The sequence below is a fragment of the Rutidosis leptorrhynchoides genome, chromosome 5 (assembly GCF_046630445.1).
Source record: "Rutidosis leptorrhynchoides isolate AG116_Rl617_1_P2 chromosome 5, CSIRO_AGI_Rlap_v1, whole genome shotgun sequence".
Classification (NCBI taxonomy): Eukaryota; Viridiplantae; Streptophyta; class Magnoliopsida; order Asterales; family Asteraceae; genus Rutidosis; species Rutidosis leptorrhynchoides.
In genome coordinates, this window is record NC_092337.1 from 225,904,294 (window position 1) to 225,928,941 (window position 24,648).

At 34.6% G+C, this 24,648-nt stretch overlaps 1 protein-coding gene across 1 annotated transcript; it reads right to left on the reverse strand.

Moving 5' to 3' along the window:
* Window positions 1–13,407: 13,407 nt before the first annotated feature.
* On the reverse strand, window positions 13,408–16,039 carry LOC139847880 ((E)-beta-farnesene synthase-like). Its single transcript, XM_071837606.1, has 7 exons — window positions 15,896–16,039; window positions 15,485–15,797; window positions 14,974–15,355; window positions 14,536–14,754; window positions 14,289–14,427; window positions 13,910–14,158; window positions 13,408–13,704 (listed from the first exon to the last, which is right to left on the reverse strand). Exons 1-7 carry the CDS (start codon window positions 16,037–16,039, stop codon window positions 13,408–13,410), a joined length of 1,743 nt encoding a protein of 580 aa, XP_071693707.1.
* Window positions 16,040–24,648: the final 8,609 nt, after the last annotated feature.

Sequence of the window (24,648 nt, forward strand, 5' to 3'; positions counted from 1 at the left end):
AGAAGTTATGGGTAAAACAAGATTGGATAATTTTTCTCATTTTATCTACGTGAAAATTGGTAACAAATCTATTCCAACCATAACTTAATCAACTTGTATTGTATATTATGTAATCTTGAGATACCATAGACACGTATAAAATGTTTTGACCTATCATGTCGACACATCTATATATATTTCGGAACAACCATAGACACTCTATATGTGAATGTTGGAGTTAGCTATACAGGGTTGAGGTTGATTCCAAAATATATATAGTTTGAGTTGTGATCAATACTGAGATACGTATACACTGGGTCGTGGATTGATTCAAGATAATATTTATCAATTTATTTCTGTACATCTAACTGTGGACAACTAGTTGTAGGTTACTAACGAGGACAGCTGACTTAATAAACTTAAAACATCAAAATATATTAAAAGTGTTGTAAATATATTTTGAACATACTTTGATATATATGTATATATTGTTATAGGTTCGTGAATCAGCCAGTGGCCAAGTCTTACTTCCCGACGAAGTAAAAATCTGTGAAAGTGAGTTATAGTCCCACTTTTAAAATCTAATATTTTTGAGATCAGAATACATGCAGGTTTTATAAATGATTTACAAAATAGACACAAGTACGTGAAACTACATTCTATGGTTGAATTATCGAAATCGAATATGCCCCTTTCTATTAAGTCTGGTAATCTAAGAATTAGGGAACAGACACCCTAATTGACGCGAATCCTAAAGATAGATCTATTGGGCCTAACAAACCCCATCCAAAGTACCGGATGCTTTAGTACTTCGAAATTTATATCATATCCGAAGGGTGTCCCGGAATGATGGGGATATTCTTATATATGCATCTTGTTAATATCGGTTACCAGGTGTTCACCATATGAATGATTTTTATCTCTATGTATGGGATGTGTATTGAAATATGAAATCTTGTGGTCTATTATTATGATTTGATATATATAGGTTAAACCTATAACTCACCAACATTTTTGTTGACGTTTTAAGCATGTTTATTCTCAGGTGATTATTAATAGCTTCCGCTGTCGCATACTTAAATAAGGACGAGATTTGGAGTCCATGCTTGTATGATATTGTGTAAAAACTGCATTCAAGAAACTTATTTTGTTGTAACATATTTGTATTGTAAACCATTATGTAATGGTCGTGTGTAAACAGGATATTTTAGATTATCATTATTTGATAATCTACGTAAAGCTTTTTAAACCTTTATTGATGAAATAAAGGTTATGGTTTATTTTAAAATGAATGCAGTCTTTGAAAAACGTCTCATATAGAGGTCAAAACCTCGCGACGAAATCAATTAATATGGAACGTTTTTAATCAATAAGAACGGGACATTTCAATTTATATGCACTTTTGATCTTACATTCTCTCTAACGATCACATATATTGGTCTAAGTGCTAGCTCCACTACCTTAGATATGTATGACGCACAATGATTCTTATGCTTGCTATATTATTTTTATGTGTGCACCAACCCTTGACTGTGTATGTTTCAAGAAGGAGCATACTATCTTCTGCTATGTACGATTCAAGAGGGAGCATTACTATAGGGCGCACTTAGTTCCAGGGGGAGCTAACCTTTTTGCTTCGACAAAAGGGGGAGAAAGTGTAGGGTAAGTGATGTTAACACATGTGTTGTATTGTGCGCTTAAGCACACTTACATAGGTTTGTCATCATCAAAAAGGGGGAGAATGTTGGTCAGTGATCCAATGATAATATTCAAATGTTAATCACTTTGTTTTGATGATGACACCAAGTCTTATGTGCTTAACAAATGTATAGAACAACACAATTTCACGAGCCTACACAATCTCTAGCAAACGGCCAATACACAAAACCGTTAAGTCAAAAAGTCATTTGGAAAATACTGAAGGAGCACAGTTAGGTCCACGATCGACCGCAGGTCTGACCGTGGATGCCCTGTACCTTGGTTCCATGAAACAAGGTACACGGTCGACTCTAAGGTCAGCCGTGGGTCGACCGCAGTTTTTCCTGTCCGGATTTTTGATCGAAGAATGTTTGACTACTTCGGGGCATCTATAATTTACAAAACTTATTTAAACATGCTTAGAATAGTTGACTCCTTCATATTCAAATGATTTTTGGTCACCAAAACACTAATTTTGGTTAATCACACTTCATGACGTCTTAATGACACTTTAGCCATGGATTAATGTTAAACACGTAAGTGTTGCAAGATATCATTTTAATCCTAAAGTTTATCTAGACATAATTAGGATAGTCATTAAGTCCCAACTAAAGAGATGCTCTCCTCTTAACCCTTTAAACCATACTGTTAACACCTATTTCCTTATGAGGTAAGGATTAGTGTGCCAACGCGGTACTAGAAGTAATCTAGCTTTAAGTGGGCGAGTGTTGCCGATTGATGTTTGCTCTTGGGAAATAATCCCTGCAGACCCGGTTCACAAGTGTAGAAACTTATGGGGTGGCTTAACCAATCTGTCGTCCGTAGAGCCTAAAAGTGCTAGCCGGATGACTTCTAATGAGAGAAAGTGCTAGAGAGAGAGAGAGAGAGAGAGAGAGAGATGAAGTCTCAGCTCTCAAATTTGTCAGAATGTCTGAACCGTGTAAAATGACGACCCAAGGGGTCTATTTATAGTGTCAGATCCACCGAATTGTTCGGGGATAGGTGTCAGATGATGATACGTTCTGTTACTTGTGATCCGAAATTTACGCTGAAAGTGGCGTTCTCCGGCCAGGGCTTACGGGCTAGGCGGCCTTCAGGGCTTACGCATGACAGAGCAGCCTGTACAGCGGAGAACGATGAACGGACAGTCTCATAAAACCGTTGTTCTCAGTGCTTCTGATATTAATTTTATGCGATCATTATGCCTTTTATGCGTGTATACGATAGGATACACCATTAAGTCCCCCCAGTTTAATGACTTAAGCGTTAGAAAAATGATTAAGTTATTAAACTTTTGATAACTCTTCTGAAACAAGCCTTCACGTTTCCCTTTTGTATCGGGAAGCACATTACAGGCATTAAATGATAGGCGAAAGTTACTAACATCATGATGATTGCTTTCTGCATGGCTACAATACCCCACGCGCCTCTAGCTGTAAAAAGGCATTTCGATGTACTCGCTTTTTAATCGTGTCCATACATGTGTGTGGTTGAAATTAAAACCCCCAAAATCACCACCAAACACAGCTGTTACAACTTTTTCTCTTTTTAACCACCATAAACCCTAATCGAGCATTCACTTTCACAGCTTCCCTCTACAGTGTTCATCTCTTACCATCAATTCCCTCTTTACTTCTTGTTTCATTAAAACTTTAATGGCAGCCTTAAAGGATGTTACAGCTATTCATAACAGAGTAAATGAGAAGTATATGGGCCAGCTACTGCAACGTTTTCCTAGATTAGCTGGTGTTGAACCAACAATTTCTGCATTCAATGCTAGGGCCTGTTCACCACCTCCTGGCAAGGTTGCTATTTATTGCCATTCAATTTTCAACTTCTGTCTGCGACTGCCATTTACGCCGTTCTTTTTAGAAGTTTGTAAGTTCTACGGTGTTGCCGTTGGGCAATTCGAACCAGCATCAATTCGAAAGATTCTTATTTTTGAAATGTATTACCACGCAAGGAATATAGAGCCATCTATTCGTATATTTTTCCATTTGGTGTGTATAGCATCCCACGAAATCGGTTAGTTTACCTTCAACAAAGTTCATGGTTTTCTGAAACCTGCACTTGATCATCCCAGCAATGATTGGCACGCTTCATTTATCTTTATAAATGAAGATGCAATTGATGATAAATACTCAGCTGCCCGAGTTTGGCGTAAATACTTGCATACCGTATCAGTTACCTTTCCAAGACTAAAGAACAAGGAAAACATTTTGTTTAAGAGAATTAAAGCTGAACAGATCAACGACATTAAATATGGAGAACACATGCTTTCGTTGACATCTGTAAGTCAGGATTGGGATATCACACAAGGTTATGCCTGTGTTCTTGCTGGGAGAAAGAGTAAGTGCTTACTTTTGCTATATATGCTTAATAAGATGCTTCCCTTTATTTATGCAATTAACCACTGTGACTTATAAACTTTTACAGAAATTACTCCGCTTACCGCCATGCGATCGTCGTCTTACTCGCAACTTACCTTTACTACTCAAAATACTATTGACGATACTCCCGTTCCTGAAGAGGATGCTGTAAGGGAAGAGGACGATGAAGAAGAAGAAGTAGAAGACAAAGGTATGAACCGAGTTGCTTCTAGGGAACGTCGTACCTCGGGTAATGAGAATGATAACACTGAATTTAATAAAGCACCAGACCACAACCTGTATTTGTTTTCTTTTAGGCCTAGTACTGGTGGATTTTATAATCCAGACCCTTCGTTATACATTATGCCACCCTTGAAATCTTGTGAAGCATATTGGAACTCTTTTATAAGTAACAATTTCTCTGTATCTCCAACAGCTAGTGCATCACACCAAGACACTTCATTAGTGACTTTTCCGCCCGCCGCCAAGAGAAGAAGAACTGGTCAAAATCCTCCGTCATCCGCTCAACAAGGAGCTGGCACTAGTTCTTCTCAGCAACAAATTACGCTTTCCAATCTTGACACAAATATACTTTCCTCCATTTTAAAGGGACCACCACACTCTTACCAGGATTTCATGAATTTTTTGAACGCCATGGTGTGTCCTTCATTAGCCTAATTTTTTAGCAGCCTATCTGATACATATGCGAAGAAGGTTAAGGCACAAGGTATCATTCTTAACATTGCTTCTGGGTTAAATGACCTTCAACACCTATCTGAGTTGCAAAGCAATGAAATCACCACAAATAATGAACTATCTGCTAAAAAAGAGAAAGTAGCCAAGATTGAACAAGTAGCTACATCCTTAAAGAGGGAATATGAGATGATGAAGAGGCTTTATGATAATAGCAACAATCAGAGGGCGGAATATAAGGAACAAGTCAAAGAATTATCCTTCAGAGACACGCAACACTTGAGTAAAATTGATGAACTAGTAAAGGAGAATGAAAAAATAATTGAGCAGGATAACGCGCTGAAAGAACAGCTTAAAGCTAAAGAAGAGAATGAAAGACGTATGATATCTGGGATCCCTGGCCTTGTAAAGCGTATCTTTAATTATCAAGCTCTGTCTCACAGGATACGCGAGTTCGTCCGTCTTGCGAAGTCTGCTGAACGACTAAATTTTTTCAACTTTATGAAAAGAAAACTGCCAGAATTGCCAAATCCAATGCCTGTTGTTATTTCATCGAACATTAATGAAAACGCCATGAAAGAAGCTGATGCAGCTGGTGTACTGATAGAAAATATGAAGTTTGCTGATCTTGAAAATCTTTGTAAAAGACCAAATGTAACAATCGACGATGTACTTAATTATAATCCTCAAGATGAATGAAATACTATGTTTATATTCATATGCTTTGCATAACGTTTAACATGGTACTTGGTTGTAATTATTAGAAAGATGCTGCAAGTTAGTAAGATTTTTGGAGTGAACAATGCACAAGATATTGATATTGTACTTTGCAACCGTTATGCTTGTAAATATTGAAATTTTATTATCCATTATACGCTTGCAGTCATGAAACTTGTGAGGAAAAGTTATGAATTATTTTTTCCTTTAAATGTTTTGCTGGACGCCATGGTCCTATATCCGCTTTGCTTTGCATTTTGTGTATATTAGTTGTGTCATGACATTTTTTGTAGATTCGTTTCATCTCTTCGATGCTTTAGTGAGTTCTACATGTCTCACTATTGATACAACCATTTTGAGTATGATTGCACTTCTACCACCGAAAGGCTATCTTTCTTTCTGCGGGTAGGGATGACACACAGCTATGTGACACCTGGGCTAATAAATCCTTCGTCGGATAAAATTTATGAAAAATATTGCCATAAGAATAATTGCTATTATTCATATTCTTAAAGAAATTTTTACATTTATGACTATATCTCATGCATTTGACAATTGATCAAGCTGTCCATGCATATAGTGCTACGCGTAAAATTTCTTTAAATTCATTGCATTCCAAGCTCTTTCATATTGCTCGCCGGAAGGCGCAGCAAGCATGTATGATCCATTCTGATTTACTTTTGTGACCTTATAAGGTCCTTCCCATTTTGGAGCTAGCTTTCCAAATTTGATTTGCCTGCTTGCCTCATTATCACGCAGCACCAGATCACCTACTTCAAACTGCACATGCTGCACTTTCTTGTTGTAATATTTTGCCATTTTATGCTTGTGATCTGCTTGCCGGATGGCGGCCATCAACCTTCTTTCCTCCAACAAGTTGAGATTCTCCCTTAATGCTTCAGAATTAGCCTCAACATCAAATGCCATAATGCGTTGCATTGGCACACATATTTCGGCCGATATTACTGCCTCTGTACCATACACTAGACTGAAAGGTGTTTCCCCCATACTCCGCTTTGGCGTTGTCCGGTGTGCCCACAACACATTTGGTAGCTCGTCCACCCATCCAGTTTGACTCAGTCCCAACCGTGCCTTAATGCTAGCAACGATTTCCTTGTTGGTAACCTCCACTTGTCCGTTCACTTGAGAATGAGCAACAGATGTAAAGTTTTGCTTTATGCCCAGCTCTTCCCACCAACTCCGAAATGGATTTTCTGCAAATTGCTTGCCGTTATCACTGACTATTTCATTTGGCACCCCATAACAGCACACGATATCATGCCAGACAAACTTCTTGACATTTTCTCCTGTGATTTTTGCTAAAGCCTTTGCCTCAACCCATTTTGTGAAAAAATCAATTGCTACCACCAAGAACTTAGCATTACCAGTGCTTCTATTGAATGGCCCCACAATATCGATAGCCCACTTGCAGAACGGCCAAGCGGAAGACACCGATATCAAGTCATACTTTGGGAGACGCTGAATTGTACCATGCCTCTGACAATTCTCACATGTTTTTATGATTTCTGCAATATCTTGATAAAGGGAAGGCCAAAAATACCCTTGTCGTATGATCCGTGTTGCCACGGTACGGAAGCCGGAGTGTTGAGAACAAACTCCTTCGTGCATTTCTTTGACCACCTTTAATGCTTCATCTTCGGTTAAACATCTTAATAACGGACCATTATAAGATTTTTGATAAAGGATACCATTAACAATTTCATACATTGGTGCTGTCACTCTTATTCTTCTTACTTCCGCCTTATCAACAGGTAACCATCCGTCATGCAAATATCTCAAATATGGAGTCATCCAAGTTTCCTTAGCACCTTCAACTATTGCCATAATTAGTTTTTCATGTATTGATTTCTCCTTAAGCTCTTCAACCAACACTCGTTTGTGCAAATGATCAAAGGTTAATGTAGCTAACTTGCTCAAGACATCAGCCTTTTTATTCTTATTTCGAGGAATTTGTACGACTTCAAGGTTATCAAATTTCTTAGAAATTGCCTCCACCAACTTTACATATTGCCTCATGGATGTATCCCTTGCATCAAACGTTCCATTAACCTGCTGGGCAACGATTTGAGAATCAACATATGCTCGTAAATTTGTTATGCCCATTTTTGCCGCTATGCGGAGGCCAGAGAGTAATGCCTCATATTCTGCTTCATTGTTTGAAGCATAAAAACAAAATTTCAATGCATAGGTATACCCTTCTCCGTCTGGACTTGTTAAAACTAGTCCTGCACCTGTTCCCTCTTCACTGGATGCTCCATCAGTGTGTAACTCCCACACATGCTGTTGTGGTGTCATTTTGCTGTCATACTCTACTTTTTCATTTGTTTCCAAGAGGAAATCTGCCAAAATTTGTCCTTTAACTGTATTTCGGGGAGAAAAATTGATTTCATACTCCCCCAACTCGATGGCCCATTTTGCTAAACGACCAGATGATTCCGGACGCCGGAGTATTTGCTTTAACGGCTGATCTGTTAACACTAAGATTGGATGACCTTGAAAATATCTTCGTAAACGCCGTGCGGTATGCACAAGGGCATAAACTATGCGGTGAAGTGGTGGATAATTTGTTTCACTAAGCTGCAACACTTCGCTAACAAAATATATGGGCATTTGCACGCCGTTCCGTTCTGTGATTAAGACAGAACTTATCGCTTCTTTTGAGACAGCTAAGTACAAAATTAAGGTTTCCCCTTCTTTTGGTGCTGTTAATGTAGGCAACGTTTTTAGCAACTGCTTGACCTCTTGGAATGCATTTTCGGCTTCCGCCGTCTATACAAAATCTTTTTTATTTAAACAGCCTTTTAACACCTTCATGAATGGAAGCGACTTTTCAGCTGCTCTGGACAAGAATCTTGTTAATGCTGCTAGACATCCATGCAACCGTTGAACATCTTTCTTGCTGGTTGGCGACTTCATGTCTTCAATTGCTTGAATTTTCTTAGGATTAGCTTTAATACCACGTTCGGTGACAATATGACCTAAGAATTTTCCATCTTCTACACCAAACGTGCACTTCTTGGGATTTAATTTCATATTGATTTTTCGTAGAGATGCAAAAGTCTCCTGTATATCTCGTAACATCTTTTCTTCAGTATGACTTTTAATGACAATGTCGTCAATATAAGCTTCTAAATTACATCCAATTTGATCCTTAAACGCCATATCAATAAGTCGTTGATATGTTACCCCTGCATTCTTCAAACCAAAAGGCATTTTCATGTAACAGAATATGCCTTTCGTCGTGTGAAAAGCCGTTTTGTCTTCATCTTTTAAGGCCATAGGTATTTGATGATACCCCTTAGCTGCATCTAAGAAACATTTGAATCGATATCCTGCCAATGATTCAACCTTCCAATCAATTTCAGGTAAAGGATAATTATCCTTTGGACATGCTTTATTGATATCTGTGAAATCTACACACATCCGCCATGAATTTTCCGGCTTCCTAACCATGACTGGATTGGCCACCCATGTCTGATATTTGACCTCTCGCAAGATTCCAGCATCCACCAAACTGCGTACCTCATCACGGAGGAATTTGCTTCTTTCTGGCGCCATGTCTCGCTTCTTCTGACAAACAGGATGTATGTTGGGATTCACGTTTAGCCTATGCTCGGCTACTTCCTTTGGAACACCGGTCATATCAGACGGTTGCCATGCAAAAACGTCTAAATTTGTTGTCAATATGTTGTATAACTTTTCTTTACATTCTGCAGATAACGTGTGCCCAATTATGATTTTCTGATCTGGAAATTTAAGATTCGGTGAAATTGACCCATCATCGTGTATGATTGGCTTAATTATTGCCTTTGTTACTTGAGAACACTCAATTAACTTCTGCCGTTCTGCATATAACGTTGCTACTCTGCCTGGCGTTGGAAACTTCATCATGCCATGTACAGTTGATGTTACAGCTCCAAACATCATTAAAGCAGTTCTTCCTAAAATTATGTTGTACTGTGAATTTGCTTTAACCACCAGGAACTCAATGTTGGTTGTGCGTCTTAGGGGTGGCTTGCCCAAGGTTACTTCAAGCAGAATACTTCCTTCAGACCAAGACGGTTCACTTGTAAAACTTGCTAACGGCACGTATGTTTCCTTCATTTTTTCTTTTACATCTTAGTCAAGCTGTATGAAGCAATGTTCATACATAATGTCTGCTCTAGCTCCTGTGTCCGTATAAATGTTGCGTATTAAGCAATTAGCAACTCGTGCTTCTATAACCACCGGACCATCGGATGGATTTGTGTTGAACATAGAAGGAAATGATATTAATTGCTCTTCCCAATCTTCCAACACTTCTGCCTTCCTCCGTTGTCCAGCTTTCCATGGATGTATCATTCCTACTTTTATGGGTACCAATTCGTTACCCTCGCCTTCTTTGTCAGTGTTGGTGAGATGATTCGTCTTAATAATGGATGGCGCCATTGTTAACACCTATTTCCTTATGAGGTAAGGCTTAGTGTGCCAACGCGGTACTAGAAGTAATCTTGCTTTAAATGGGCGAGTGTTGCCGATTGATGTTAGCTCTTGGGAAATAATCCCTGCAGACCCGGTTCACAAGTGTAGAAACTTGTAGGGTGGCTTAACCAATCTGTCTTCCGTAGAGCGTAAAAGTGCTAGCCGGATGACTTCTAGCGAGAGAAAGTGCTAGAGAGAGAGAGAGAGAGAGATGAAGTCTCAGCTCTCAAATTTGTCAGAATGTCTGAACCGTGTAAAATGATGACCCAAGGGGTCTATTTATAGTGTCAGATCCACCGGATTGTTCGGGGACACGTGTCAGATGATGATACGTCCTATTACTTGTGATCTGAAATTTACGCTGAAAGTGGCGTTCTCCGGCCAGGGCTTACGCGCTAGGCGGCCTTCAGGGCTTATGCATGACGGAGCAGCCTGTACAGCGGAGAACGCTGAATGGACAGTCTCATAAAACCGTTGTTCTCAGTGCTTCTGATGGTAATTTTATGCGATCATTATGCCTTTTATGCGTGTATACGATAAGATACACCATTACATACTTACATGTTTAAGTATGATTATCTTGGAAGTTAATGAAACTCCCAATGATTCTTCATAAGAATTAAAATGGTCACATTTGGCTTGTTGCAAGCAACCAATGAGGCAAGATACTTCCACTCAAATATTGACAAAGTGTTACATACATGGGTTATGGTGTTTGGAGTTTTGTGGTTTGTCAAAATGTTTAAACTAGGTTTAAACTAGTTCAATTAAGATGTAACAAGGTTCTAAAGAGCTAGATACTTTCATCAAAGAAAAGACAAATGGTTAAAGTCATGGGTTATGTAGTTTGGAGTGTTGCAAGTTATTAATGAAAGTATATACTTGCAACCAAATGATGACAAATGCATGGAAGACTTACAAAAAGAAGTTTGGATGGTTTCTAATTGTCATGGAACAAAAATTCAGCATTCCCATATTTAGTGAGGAAGTTTATGACAATAATAAACTAAGAAAAAGTTGCTTTCCTTATTTGTAGTGAAGGGTCATTATCATTGATTTTTTCCAAGACCATTGCAAGTACCATGGAAATTTTGGCTAGCTGTTTCAATGGCTATGTATGCCACTTCATTGCAATTCTATTTTGTCTATTTAAACAAGGCTTGAATACAATTGAAGATCACCTCTTTCCAACATACTTTCAAAGTCATCATATTAACTAATCTCCAAAGCCTCAAGCACATATCTATGGAGAGATTATAAGATAGAAAGAGAGATTCTACTTACACTAAGTAGAATTACATTGTAAACTTCATGTTTATTATTTATATCTTTAAGTTTACTTTGTGAGATACTTCCTTAGGGGGTCAAGGAAGTTAAATAGTTCTTGTGATAGGAATCACCAACTTACTTATTGATTCAACTTCCCTAAAGGGATCTAGGAAGTTGATTAATTCCATTGGGAATTAATGAGTGTTTAAGGTAAAGACAAGTTTGATCTAAGTAAGGTTAAAGGGATCTAGGAAGTTGATTAATTCCATTGGGAATTAATGAGCGTTTAAGGTAAAGACAAGTTTGATCTAAGTAAGGTTGGTGTGACCTATTGAAGAACTATGAGAGTTTGAGTTAGTAAAATCATTGTGTAAACTTAATTGTAAGTTTACTTGCGTTCTTTCTTCTTAAATGGATCTAGAAGGTAGTTCTTGTTCTTGTTTGTGAATTCTTCAAAGGGATGTAAGAATTCATAAGTTGCGGCTTATTGAAGATCAATCGATGTAAACGGATCTCCCCCGGGTTTAGAGAAACTTAGTGAAGAAAACTCTCGATAAGGTGTATCGAGGTGTGGATTAAGGAGGACTAGTTAACATCCTCCCGAACCACTATAAATCATTGTGTTTGTACACTTACATTCTTTACATACTTGCAAAACAAACACAAACGCTTCCACACTTAAAATTTACGTTTTGCTTGTTAAAGATTTCGAAAAAGTTTTAAGAAATCACTAAGTAACTATTCATCCCCTCTCTAGTTACTTACACATATAATAAAGTATAATTCTACATGTTAAATATTACCTCAATTGCAACCCTTTGCAATCAGACACCTTTGTAAGAATTAAATTAAAATTAAAATCCTTTATGGACAACATAAAAATGATATACATTTTTTGAAAAAAAAAATGGCTTTTATGTTATCTTTCTAGACAATTTGCCCATTAAATTATCACTTTAAAACTAACCGTGTTAACAGTAAGAATGAGTGCATAATTAAAGAATGAGTGCATAATTAGTATATTAGATTAATATGAATTATATTCATTAATTAATTAATAAAAAACCGAAATCAAGGATTAACAATTAATGTGTAGCAGTGATAAAATTATAGATTGTATTATAATTAAGAGTATTCATAATCCATCATATATTAATATGAAATACGCCAACAACCCTCGAATCTTGATTCTCTTATTAAAACGGGTTAAAGCCAAAAATAGGCTACAAACTTACACAAATGTACCGATGTCGTCCACAAACCCATTTCCGTCCTACTGTCGCCTACAAACTTATAAAAATGTGCTGATGTTAACATTTCGTTACCGGTTACCTGCTAAACCAGTAAAGTTAATTATTTAACTTTTTTTATTCATTTTATATGTCTCGATGTCGCCCATATACTTTCAGTTGCGTTACGTTGTCGCCCATATACTTTCGGTTTCTGTTTTGATGTATCACCGACGTGTCATGACTACTTAGAAGCCACGTAATCAACCATTTTGGTTGACGGTTACAAAAAGTATTTTGTTTATATTAACACAATTTTCATAAGTTTGTAGGCGATAGTAGGACGGAAATGGATTTGTGGGCGACATCGGTACATTTGTGTAAGTTTGTAGCCTATTTTTGGCTTTAACACTATTAAAACTCTCGCGAGGGTGTAACAAGAAGATTATTACTGTTGACAACGCCACTCAGAATTAAGGACATTTTTACCGAATTAAGTTCAAAATGATTAATTTAACAGTTGAGAATGATTTTTCAATAATAAATAAAGTGATAAATATTAGTCATTTAAATATAAAACAAGTGTTATGACAATTGTTTTACAAAACCCTTAGACTGTATATAATGTTAAAACTTTATCAAATAACTGAAAACGACATCCATTATGTATCAAGTTAATTTGTTGAAAGGGTGGTGTTATGAAATTTAGTTTCATGGATCATAAATATCCGGGAAATTCTCTAGAATGATATTTATCGTATTTTTAAAAACCCATTTATCTCGAGTCTTAAACTCACGATTTTACAATTATTACCGACTAACCTTTATTTATTAGCTTATGAAGGGAGATTATTATATAGCACACTGAAAGAGTAAATTAAAAGAAACAGGATACAATTGCAGTAAGCGCAAGAAACAATACAGACATGAAGAGCAGCATGTATTTTTCAGAACTAAGATGTTAATTTTAATTAAATAACTATTGGGTTAATAAATAGTGACTCTATGTGAGTTTTCATCTCTTTCCCTGCATGATTGTAGCCATCATTGCCTTCGAAATAAAGAGCATCACAAACACGGGCAAGGTTAATTGCAGGCATAAGTAGAGGAAATGGAACGTCTGTAGGCCTCAACGACTCTCGATTTATAATTTTCCAAGCATCTTCAACTTGCTTTGACAAGAAAATATTTGCTTCCTCCTCTGATGCCCCAGTTTCTTTCTGGTAACATTCTATGCTTGAAGCAACATGACCTCTTTCTTGTTCCTCCTACAATGTATTATTTATATTTATAATTCATGAGAGATGACGATAATAATTAAAATAAATAAGGTTCTTAATTAATTAATTAAAATAACTTACGTAATTATATGTTTCAGCATTAATTTAATTAAAACTATAATAATATAAAAATTAAATCAATCAGCTGTTATTTATAAATTAAAGTTGATGAATGAATAATATGGTATTGTACCTTGTGGGTGGCAATATCATCCATAAACCTTAGAACCAAACATGAAGCTTTAACAAGGGGAGGATGTGTAGATACCCATTTAAAGGTATCCTCAGTGACCATGTCATCCCGACCAACATAGGATCTGGCTATAATTAGTGGGTAAGCACATGTTATTAGTGAATTAGACATATACTCCTCTAATGTTGGCATGTATCCATCCTTTACCCATTTAGCTTCCTTGAATTGACTGCGAGTGTACTCTTTCGCCTGCACGCATCCAATCCATCCCAACTTTCAATTCAGATCGAATGATATATATACATATATAGTTGCTTGTATTTATTTAAATTAAAATGTAAAATGAAAGGATATATATGTAATAAATTAATGTATGTACCATCTCCTTAATATAATGAATTTGATATCCTTTTCCATCCTTTTCAAGTAATTCTTCCATTTCTCGGTGAACATTCAAAAGTTCCCTATATATGAGTTGCATGTACTCTGGAAGTTCATCCAAGCAGCTTATGGACCATCTATATAAATATAAATAATTCATGATATAGCATAAACAAAATTAATGATTAAACAAAATTAATTAATTAATAAAAGAGTCATATTATATTACAGTACTTAATTTGTACCTGTCAATGGCTTTTGTAAACAGCTCGAGTTCCTCATAAGTACCATAATTATCAAAGGTGTCATCTATAACAATTATCCACATACATGATCTTATTAGAAAAATTCTTAGACTGGAATATTGAGGCTCAAAATAAATGGCTAATATCCAGAAGTAGCCTTCTATCAATCTGTCTCGAACATAAGGTAGCTTAGTCCTAAGCTCCAAACCCTTCCACCATCTGATAGATGAATAAAAAAGTTAAAGTTAATTAATTAAGAGGATCATCACGTGCCCGCATCATGTATAGATTTAAACATAATCAACATATATATATATATATATATATATATATATATATATATATATATATATATATATATATATATATATATATATATATATAGGCCGCGCGATATGAGTATTGAGCAAATTAATATTTATGCTACATACGACTTACTTGCATATTTGGCTAAGCTCCTTTTTGTGCATTAACTGAAGGAAGTTAAAATCTAGCTTGGCTAGCTTTAAAATAACCTCATTGTGGTTGGGTTGTTGTTGGTAGATTGGAATGTAACGAACTGCCTCTAGTCTTTGTAATCTTTTGCGGAGAGGCTGTTTTAATGCTTGTTTAATTTGGGTTATTACCAAAGAGTCTGCTGGTTGATTTTTGGGTATGAAGGCAGCAAGGTGAATTTTTGTAAACTCGAGTGCATCATCTAGTACTTTTTCGCCTTCTATCCTCATACATGCTGCTTCATATAAAGCAAGCATTCCTAAAGCATCGTTTCTTAATGATTTTTTAAACATACCATCCGCATCCAAATGGTTCTCGAATATCCCTAAAACATAATAATTACCGGTTACTAAACTATTTATTAATGTAATGTGAGTATGATTAATAAAATAAAAATGAAAGAGCTAGTTTAATTAAACAATTAGCTAGCTTCCAACTAAATTAAATACCATACCAGAAGAAACATTGAAGCCTTGTTGCCTTAGGAGTCGAAACCAAAGCGAAATGTTTTTTAAGTTCATTTCGTCTATACCCCCCTTATAATCGCCATATATCACATAGATATGTTGCAAAGCCTCCATGATCTCCTCTTCAAAATGATACGATATGCCAAGTCGTTGGACAACATCAATATTTTCCATTACCTTCAAATGTCGTTGCATGATCGGTTCATTACTACTACAACAAGGTGGTTTGATCATTAGCTCTTTTCTCACTTCTTCCTTAAGGTCTTCAACTAGTTGTTTATCAACAACAATATCATCTTTCTGCAACCACAAAAGATTTTTAAATAAGCTTCTAACAATAATAAAGAAACAAATACATAATTCATGTATGTAGAAACATATATAATTAAACAACATACCTCATCATATTCAAGAAATTGAGCACCCCATATGCTTGAATGGAATGTCATAGTGTTGCGGGCAACTTGTTGGTTGTCGTTGCTACATACATTTTTAACGGGAAATGACCAAGAACCAGAACCGGAAATCGGAAGACTTGACATCATAAGCAGCTTTGATAGATCGATATAAATTCAAGTGATCCAAGCAACTCAATTTATATATAGTCGTGCAAGTTGTTTTCTACGCAACCGTTTTTAATTTACATATACATATTTATCGTTCATTATAATCACAATAATCATTTTTTGTTTTTTTCAAAAAAAATACACATAGAGTAATAGCATTAAAAATATCATTTTCTATTTTTTATATACTAACCGATCTCCGCAATCTATTTTTAAATTAGATACAGATATCTAGTAATATCACATGTATAATAATTTATATTATAGGATTCAACGCTACTAGTTATTTTAAAGTTTAACAAATCATAAACGTTAGTATATAGTATATAAAAAATAAAGTATTATGTATTTCATCGTGGAAAGAGAAATAGCCAAAATTGTCAAATAGTGGAAGTAATATCCCTCCTTTATTTGTTCACGTACTATTTTAAATCTCAAATTAATTTTTACTTCTATAAATAGATAAAGTTAATAAAATAATATTCTATTATACTTTTAATATATGTATGTACATAAGACAAAACCATAAGTAACGATAATAAGTAAAACAAGAAAGCTAACAAAAAATACATGTAACAATCATTTTTTTAAACTATGTGATTTTTATCCGAAGATAATAAAATTGAGATGGAAAGAGTATTATTTTATATTTTAAAACATTGCGCCTATTAGAGATCGATTTCAAAGAGTGTAGAATATGGCACACGCGTTTTTGTGAGAAATAATTTCGCTCGATAACTAAAGATTATTTCAGTATATATATATATATATATATATATATATATATATATATATATATATACATGGGTTTATATATATTGTTTTATAAAACAATTCACATTATATAATACCCATGATGTGTGGCAGAATTTTGGACTCCAAGAGAGACCACACATGCTTGTTTTGCTACTTCCTATACACACAACTTCATAGGTGGATGTCTACCCTTGAACAAGGCATTGACTCATTTTCTCTCAAGTGAAAGTATACATTCAAAGCTTGTAAAAACTGCACAAAATGACCCTGCTGCAGTAGCTGTTGGCCGTACAGGTTCCTGTATATACACTAAAAACACTTTCGGTACTTTATAATTACAATACGCATATCGAAAATTGGTACGTACAATTTGTTTAAATAAATAGTAAGAAATATTAAAATGAATATATTTTTAAAAAGTTTAAAAAATGAAAGAAAGGTGGAGAGTCATGACCACATGTTTTTTCATTAAAAAAAAAAAAGAACAACTATTGAGTATGAAACCATAATATCAAGAATATTAAAGTTAATCATATTAACCACACATGCTTGCCTTACTGGCTATCGAGTTGACCAACGAAACACACCACCCGAATTCAATTCCTGATAATGTCAAATTGTTCAAAATTGGAGTGTAACTACAGGGTACGCATAATGCGCAATTCACCCGATACCAGGTCTCGCACACGGGGGCATAATTACTCTAGTTTTATCTTCTATGTCGGAGCCAATGTGCTCGTTCATATGAGGGTTTCCTTGCTTACAAAAGAAAAGTTAATCATATATATATATATATATATATATATATATATATATATATATATATATATATATATATATATATATATATATATATATATATATATATATATATAGAGAGAGAGAGAGAGAGAGAATAAAACTTGTGTATAGACTTTTGAATGATTTGTATTGGAACGAAACTGAATAAGAAACACGGATGCAGAATCAACTGAGCTAGGAAATGAAAGTAAGTAAAAAAACGCAAAATAGATAACCTTTGTTTTAATTTATGTTTTATATACTACAATAATAGTGATATAATTATTAATAATATAATAATAATATTGTATTTTTTTTATTAACAAAAAGTTGTTATTGAGCTAATATGTGACATTTATTAATGCTGAAATTTTTCCAGAACGACCAAATATAATTACCACATTCACTCTAAGACCACCTCCAACTAAGCGTTTCTTTGCACCGACAGTCCCACCTGACACACACTGACGAAAACTGACGGCCGTTAACGCAGCGTCAGTTTTAGATAGTGATGGGCGTTAGTTGCCCCTCCGACGGAAAAAAATGTTAGTGTGACGCGGCTTTTTTGATTGGTTCTTTGCTGACGACGTGGGTCCCATTCCCCAACGGATACATGACCGTTTGGGTTATTTATTTATTTTTTTTCAAATTCTAATAAATTTAAACCCTTTTCTTCTTCTATATATATACTTATACAATTTCCTTCATATTCATCAACAAAAATTTCACCTTTAACTTTATCATTTACTTAAAAAAAAAAAAAAAAAAAAAAAAAAAAAAAAAAACATGTCTAACTCAAACTAAAGACCACCAAACCCAAATGACTTCCACGATTAGTTTCAATACGGAACCTTTTTGGGTGGTGGTTCATCAAACCCGAGTAACCTTCAACAAATCACAATCGTTGCGCCTCAATATTGTTCTCTAACATAAGAACAACATCAAATTTATTTGGAGCAATATTGACTTCTAGAACAAGCTCAATATCTCCCCCACAACACCGATGAAGTTGATGAATTCGATGACTCCAACGTTACCACAAAAAACAGTGACCGAAACTCAACCACAAACTCAATCCCAAAATGAAGAAGATACGGTTTCAAAAATGCAACGTAGTAAAAGAAAACATAAAAAGAATCAAGGTTAATTCGGTTTATATTGATTTGTTTAATATATATACGGTTAATTTTATATATATATTTTTTTACATATATAGGCTTTTTATATATTTATACATATATTCGGTTATATAGATTTCTATATAGTTATAGATTTATACGGTTTATATATATATATATATATATATATATATATATATATATATATATATATATATATATATACGATTTTTATTTTTATATGTAAGGTTTTTATATTTATAATATATGTTTAGTTTGTTATGTAGTTTCAAAGGAAGGTCCAAGTCAAAGAAATCAAACATAATGGTAGAGTCTAGAAGAAGCGTGGTTAGCTCTATCACACCCCCAATTAGGGCCTGGGTGAATGTGACATTAATATCAAATAAACCAACATATTATAATATACGAGAACAATACTAAATGATAAAAACAAACTTTATTGAGTACACACCGAAAAATGAAATGTCGTTACAATAATGGAAAGTACAATAAAGTGTTTGTTTCAAATGCAAGAATAATAAATGCGATATCTCTTGATCCTAAGTCCAAGTAGCATCACATAAGCAGTAATTAAATAAGCTTGATCAATTGGCACCTGAGACAAACATGCTAAAGTGTCAACCAAAAAGGTTGAGTGAAGTTCATAGGTTTAACAAATATATTTGACCGTTGTTTTAGACCACAAGATTTAGTTTATAAAGTTGATCTCGCAGGGATCAAAAAGTTATGTCAACTCGTGATATTTAGACTAAACGTTCAAAGTTAGCCCCAATGACAAGTTGTGCCTATACTTGTCGGTTTAATTTCATTATTAAGTAATACAAAGACTTAGTCAAATGTATCGGGGACGTTACTCCCGATAGGCCTACCCCCAATAATTAAGAATGCATTTAACGAGCAATTAAAAATATCACTGTAGGGACTTAGTCGGACATAGCCGGGTATAGCTTAGTTTAACAGTTGGTACTTGTGTCTAAATTGTAAATAGTAAAAGTAGCATGTGTCTCACCCCAATAAGTTAAATAAGTTGTGCACAATATAAAGTGGGGCTATGAAGTTCACCTTAGTAAGTAGGAGAGATTTTGTTATTCCTTGGAATAGAAGATTTGGATGAATGTGAGCAGAAAGTCAACCTAATGACATTTAAGAGTAGTTAAATGTTGTGCCCAAGTTTAAGTTAAGTTTAACTATGCAAGAGTTTAAATGTAGTTTGTTTTACTAAGTTCTCATTTTTGGTAAGTTTCCACTTTTAGTAAGTTTCTATTTTTAGTAAGTTAGTGTTGAACACTAGTGAGTTGTTCTTAATAAGTCTACCACTTATTACGTGTGTTAGTAACTAAGTGTATGATTACTATAATCGGGTTTGACATTGTGCACCATACCCAAACATCTATTCCACCGCCGAGTCACCAGAATGACCAATTGTTACCGGTTGGCCCAGGATTTCTTGACCAAAATCTAAGTTTGGCATTCGTAATCCACAAGCGTCCCATAGTGGTACCAAGGATCACCCTAGGCCTTAAGTAGTGTTGACGTTCGAGTAATCCTCACGTTATCGTGAATGACTAGTGTAATCGTAAGTTATACTATAAGTACTATATTATAAGTGTTAGTAGTAGTATAAGTGTATAAGTGTTAAGTAGTAGTATAAGTAGTATTAGGGTTTTAATTAATTAGAGTAGTTAGGTTTTAATAATAAATTAATGATTAGGGTTTAAGTAATAAATGTTTAATAGTATTATTAGGTTTAGGGTTTAGTAAAGTAATGATTAGGTAATGATTAGGGTTTTAATTAATGTTTAGGGTTTAAGTTGTATTAGGATTTTATTTTGTTTAATGTTTATGTATATATATGTCGTGTTTATGTATATATATATATAGTTTATATATTTTTTTATATATAACCGTATATGTATACATATGTATATGTTTATATTTTTTTTTTACATGTATATGTATATTTATATTTTTTTTACATGAACAATATGAATGTTAAGATCATGCACGAATATGATTATGAATATAAACATGAATTGAAAGAAAGATTTAAAAGTTTTAAGATTTTGGATCATACCTTGTTAATAATGATGAAGATTAACAAGAAACAAGAAGAAAACTTGGTGATGAAGATCAAATAACCCAAATAATGAAGAACACGCTTGAAGATCTTGATGAACACGAAGAATAAACTTGAAGATCACTTGAAGATGGTGGTGGTGTGGTGGTGGTGTTCTTGGCCGAATACCACAAGAGAGGGAGAGATTATTTTTGAGAGAGGATTTTGGTGTGATTTGTGAATGAGAAACTAGGAGTCTAGGGGTGTTTATTAGAGTGTTAGTCAACATAAGGATGTTCTAATTAATGATTTTATTTTATTTTATAATTCTTTTAGTCAACAATAGGTGGTACTAGCTTATATATATTTTTATATATATTTTATTTTTTTAGTCAACATAAGGATGTAATTGTTTAAGATTCTTTAGTCTCATTGTTATTATTATTATTATTATTATTATTATTATTATTATTATTATTATTATTATTATTATTATTATTATTATTTTACATTTACTACATGATAAGTATTATTTTCTTTTTACTAATTCATGACTTGTATTTATTTTTATTTTTTATTTAGTTCCCAATTGTTTTATTATTTATATAAATGTCACTTTTTATTTATTACTTATAGATTAATAGTTATAATATTACAGAAATGCATAAATTTTAATTAGCAGTGAGTGTCGACTAAAAGTTTATTATTTGGTCAACGTTAAATAGATTGTGTATATAACAACCCTTAAATAATTAATACGTATAGTCAGGCAGTAAACCCTAGGGTCATTTCAGTAATTTCAGAAGTCGAAAAGTGAGGGTTGTTATAAGCTCAATGTTGGGTCGATGCGTCAGAGGATTCTTGCAAGGGAAATTCACAAAAATATGTATCGTTCTGGGCTACAATTTACAACAAATTCAACAACAACCCAAATGGATGGCACAGAGGTGACGACCAATTGTCGTCAAAGTGGCGTAACATTAACCAAGCGTGTGGTGCGTTTCAAGGTGCTTACAACGAAGTCAAACGCAATTGGAGAAGTGGTGACAACGATCAAGGTGTCGAAGACCGAGCACATCAAATCTATGCAAATAATAACAAAGGGAAAAGGTTTACCATGATGGATGCTTGGCGTGTATTGAGTACAAGTCAAAGTGGTATGTTTCGGGGTCGAGTGGACATGTTTCTTTAGATGCCGATGAGGATGGGATTGAGATTCCTCTTTCTCAACAAAACGAGCTTTTCGAAGACGATCCTTTTCCGAGACCTATGGGCCGTGAAAAGACAAAAAAAAAAGGAACGATCAAACTATTCTAGCGAGTTTAGTCGTTCGACTCGTTGATTAAAAGCGGATGAAGCTTTGGAAGCTATTTCAAAGGCTAAGGCGGAAAGAACTAAAGGTGTCAAATACGCAAAAAACTAGAGACACTCCGTACAGCTTTTGCAGGTGCTAGTGTTTTGTCCCTCAATACCGATGATATCAAGGACCCGGGTCACAAAAGATTATATGTAAAAGCTTAAAAAATTGTACCTTGATTAGTTCTCGCATTTGGTTGACACACCCGACGAATCATCTGAAGATGACAACTAGTAGTTTGATTATGTGTTTTTAATTTCAAGTAATTTTAGTTTTTTAGTCTTCTATGTACTTTTTTATTTATTACTTTCTATGTACTTTTAAATTTCAAATTATCAATGTAGTTTTTAATTTCAAGTATTAAATTTCACTAAATATAGCCGTTTATTTCATTAAATCCTAAAACGATTACATTATTTCCTAAACAGAAAAACAACTTACTTCCTAAAACGATTATATTAATTCATAACGGCTATCTCAAGAAACACCTTCATCAATCTTCCTAATCGCGAATATCGTATTGTTGAAATGGCGGAGATTCAGGTACATCTGTAACATCCCGCGTTTTTCCGTTAAATTTATTTTAACACCGTCTTTTTTTTTTTAATAATATCTTTCGTATTTAAATTCGTCGACTCCGTTGACGAACGTTCATAATATTCTCGTTATTTAATTATAACATCTCTCGTTAACTTGCGTTTTAAAAATATTCGATCGGTTAAATCCCGCACCCGCTTCTAAACTCGAGGGACTAAAATTGACACGGGGCAAACTAGTTGACTAGGTCAACTAGTCCACCCCAATCACCATCATTCAACCATCTCCCTCTCTCTCTCTTTCTCTCTAGCAAGAACACACACACAAACCCCAACTTCATAAAATCATCATCTAAATTCGATCTAGGAGGCTTACAACAAAACAAATTACATTTTCGTGATCCTCTCTTCATTCTCTACGATTTGATACTAACTTCATCTCGTTTGGGTAACATTTCTAAAACTCTAGATTTCTCTAAATTCGTGTTTTTGATTTGAAATGGTGTTAGTTAGTGTCTATGGCTCGTGTCTAGCATGAATATATGATTTACTTGCTCGATTTGTTGTTTTGAGTAACTAGTTTGAACATTTGAAATGAGTTTGCTTAATCTTGCATTTTGGAAGATTAAATGTTGTTTGATTGTTAAAGTTCATGTTTTAATTGTGTTACTAGTATCACTAGCTTCGTTTTGATGTGTAGGTTGATTAAGAAAACTTCAAAAACCCGATTATTGATTTTTGTGAATTTTGGTTAGGGTTTGTTAGACTTTGAAATGAACTTTTGATGCGTTGAATGCTTGTTAATGTTGTTAGTAAGTGTTTAGATGCAATGTATGCTTAATTACCTTCGAAACGGCATATCGTATGTGTAAATTGGATTCCCGAATCATAAAATACGTTTTACGAACTTGAAACTTTGAAAATAAACCTTTCTTGATCAATTGACGAGATTTCGGCTATTGTAAATGATGTTATTGTTGGACCATAAGTGCTTAGTTGTATTCCTCGTCAAAATACCTTTCCAACGATATATGATAGGCATTATAAGTGTTTGCGGGTCAAGAGTTGGGTTGGAAAAGGTTTTGGTTCGTGCATACTTTGAAAAACTGACCAGAATTCTCTGCCCAGATGGTGGCGCGGCGCGCCCCATCCCCGCGCGGCGCGCGGATTGGCCTGGTCAGATTCTGACCACTTTGTCCCATTTCACGTGAAATGTTTGACTAGCTACCGACCTCCGATTCACACGAAACTTGTTCTAATATACTTGTATATGAATAATTAGCATAGAAAAATAGTCCGGGACCCGACCCGAACATGTTGACTTTGACCCGACCAAGTTTGACTTTTTGTCAAACTTAACCAATTAATTATGCAATCTTCCTAACATGCTTTTATACTTGTATCTTGCATGAAACTTGACAATTTGCTTCACATGCTATATTAATCGAGTCGTATTGAGCCATAGGACTAATTGAACATCTTTGACCGTTTTGTGTTTACCGTTATTGATATAACCTATATGTTTAGGTCAAGACTAGCTTTGTCTTTGCACGCGTTTACTTGTCGAAGTACTTTATTAACTCTTGCACTCAAGGTGAGATCATAGTCCCACTTTTTCAATCACTTTTATTCTTTACATCGTGGGCTGAGAAACACATACATTTCATACTTATTTACTTTTCATGCTTTTATATTGTGAACAAATACGAGTACAAAGATGCATACGAGTTTGAACAAAAGTCCTCAATCCAATTATCATTAGTTCCACTTGCAGGATGTAAGTGTAAGCGTGCAATTATGTTGTGTGGCCATACGGGTTTAACAAACCCTCATTCAGACGGTTCGCTACCGTTAGTGAATGAAATATAATTTCAACAATGTATAGTGTAAGTTCTAACACTAAATTCGAAATTCAGAGGGAAGATTCGGTTAAGCCTTGATAATTGGGTGCTCGTGATACA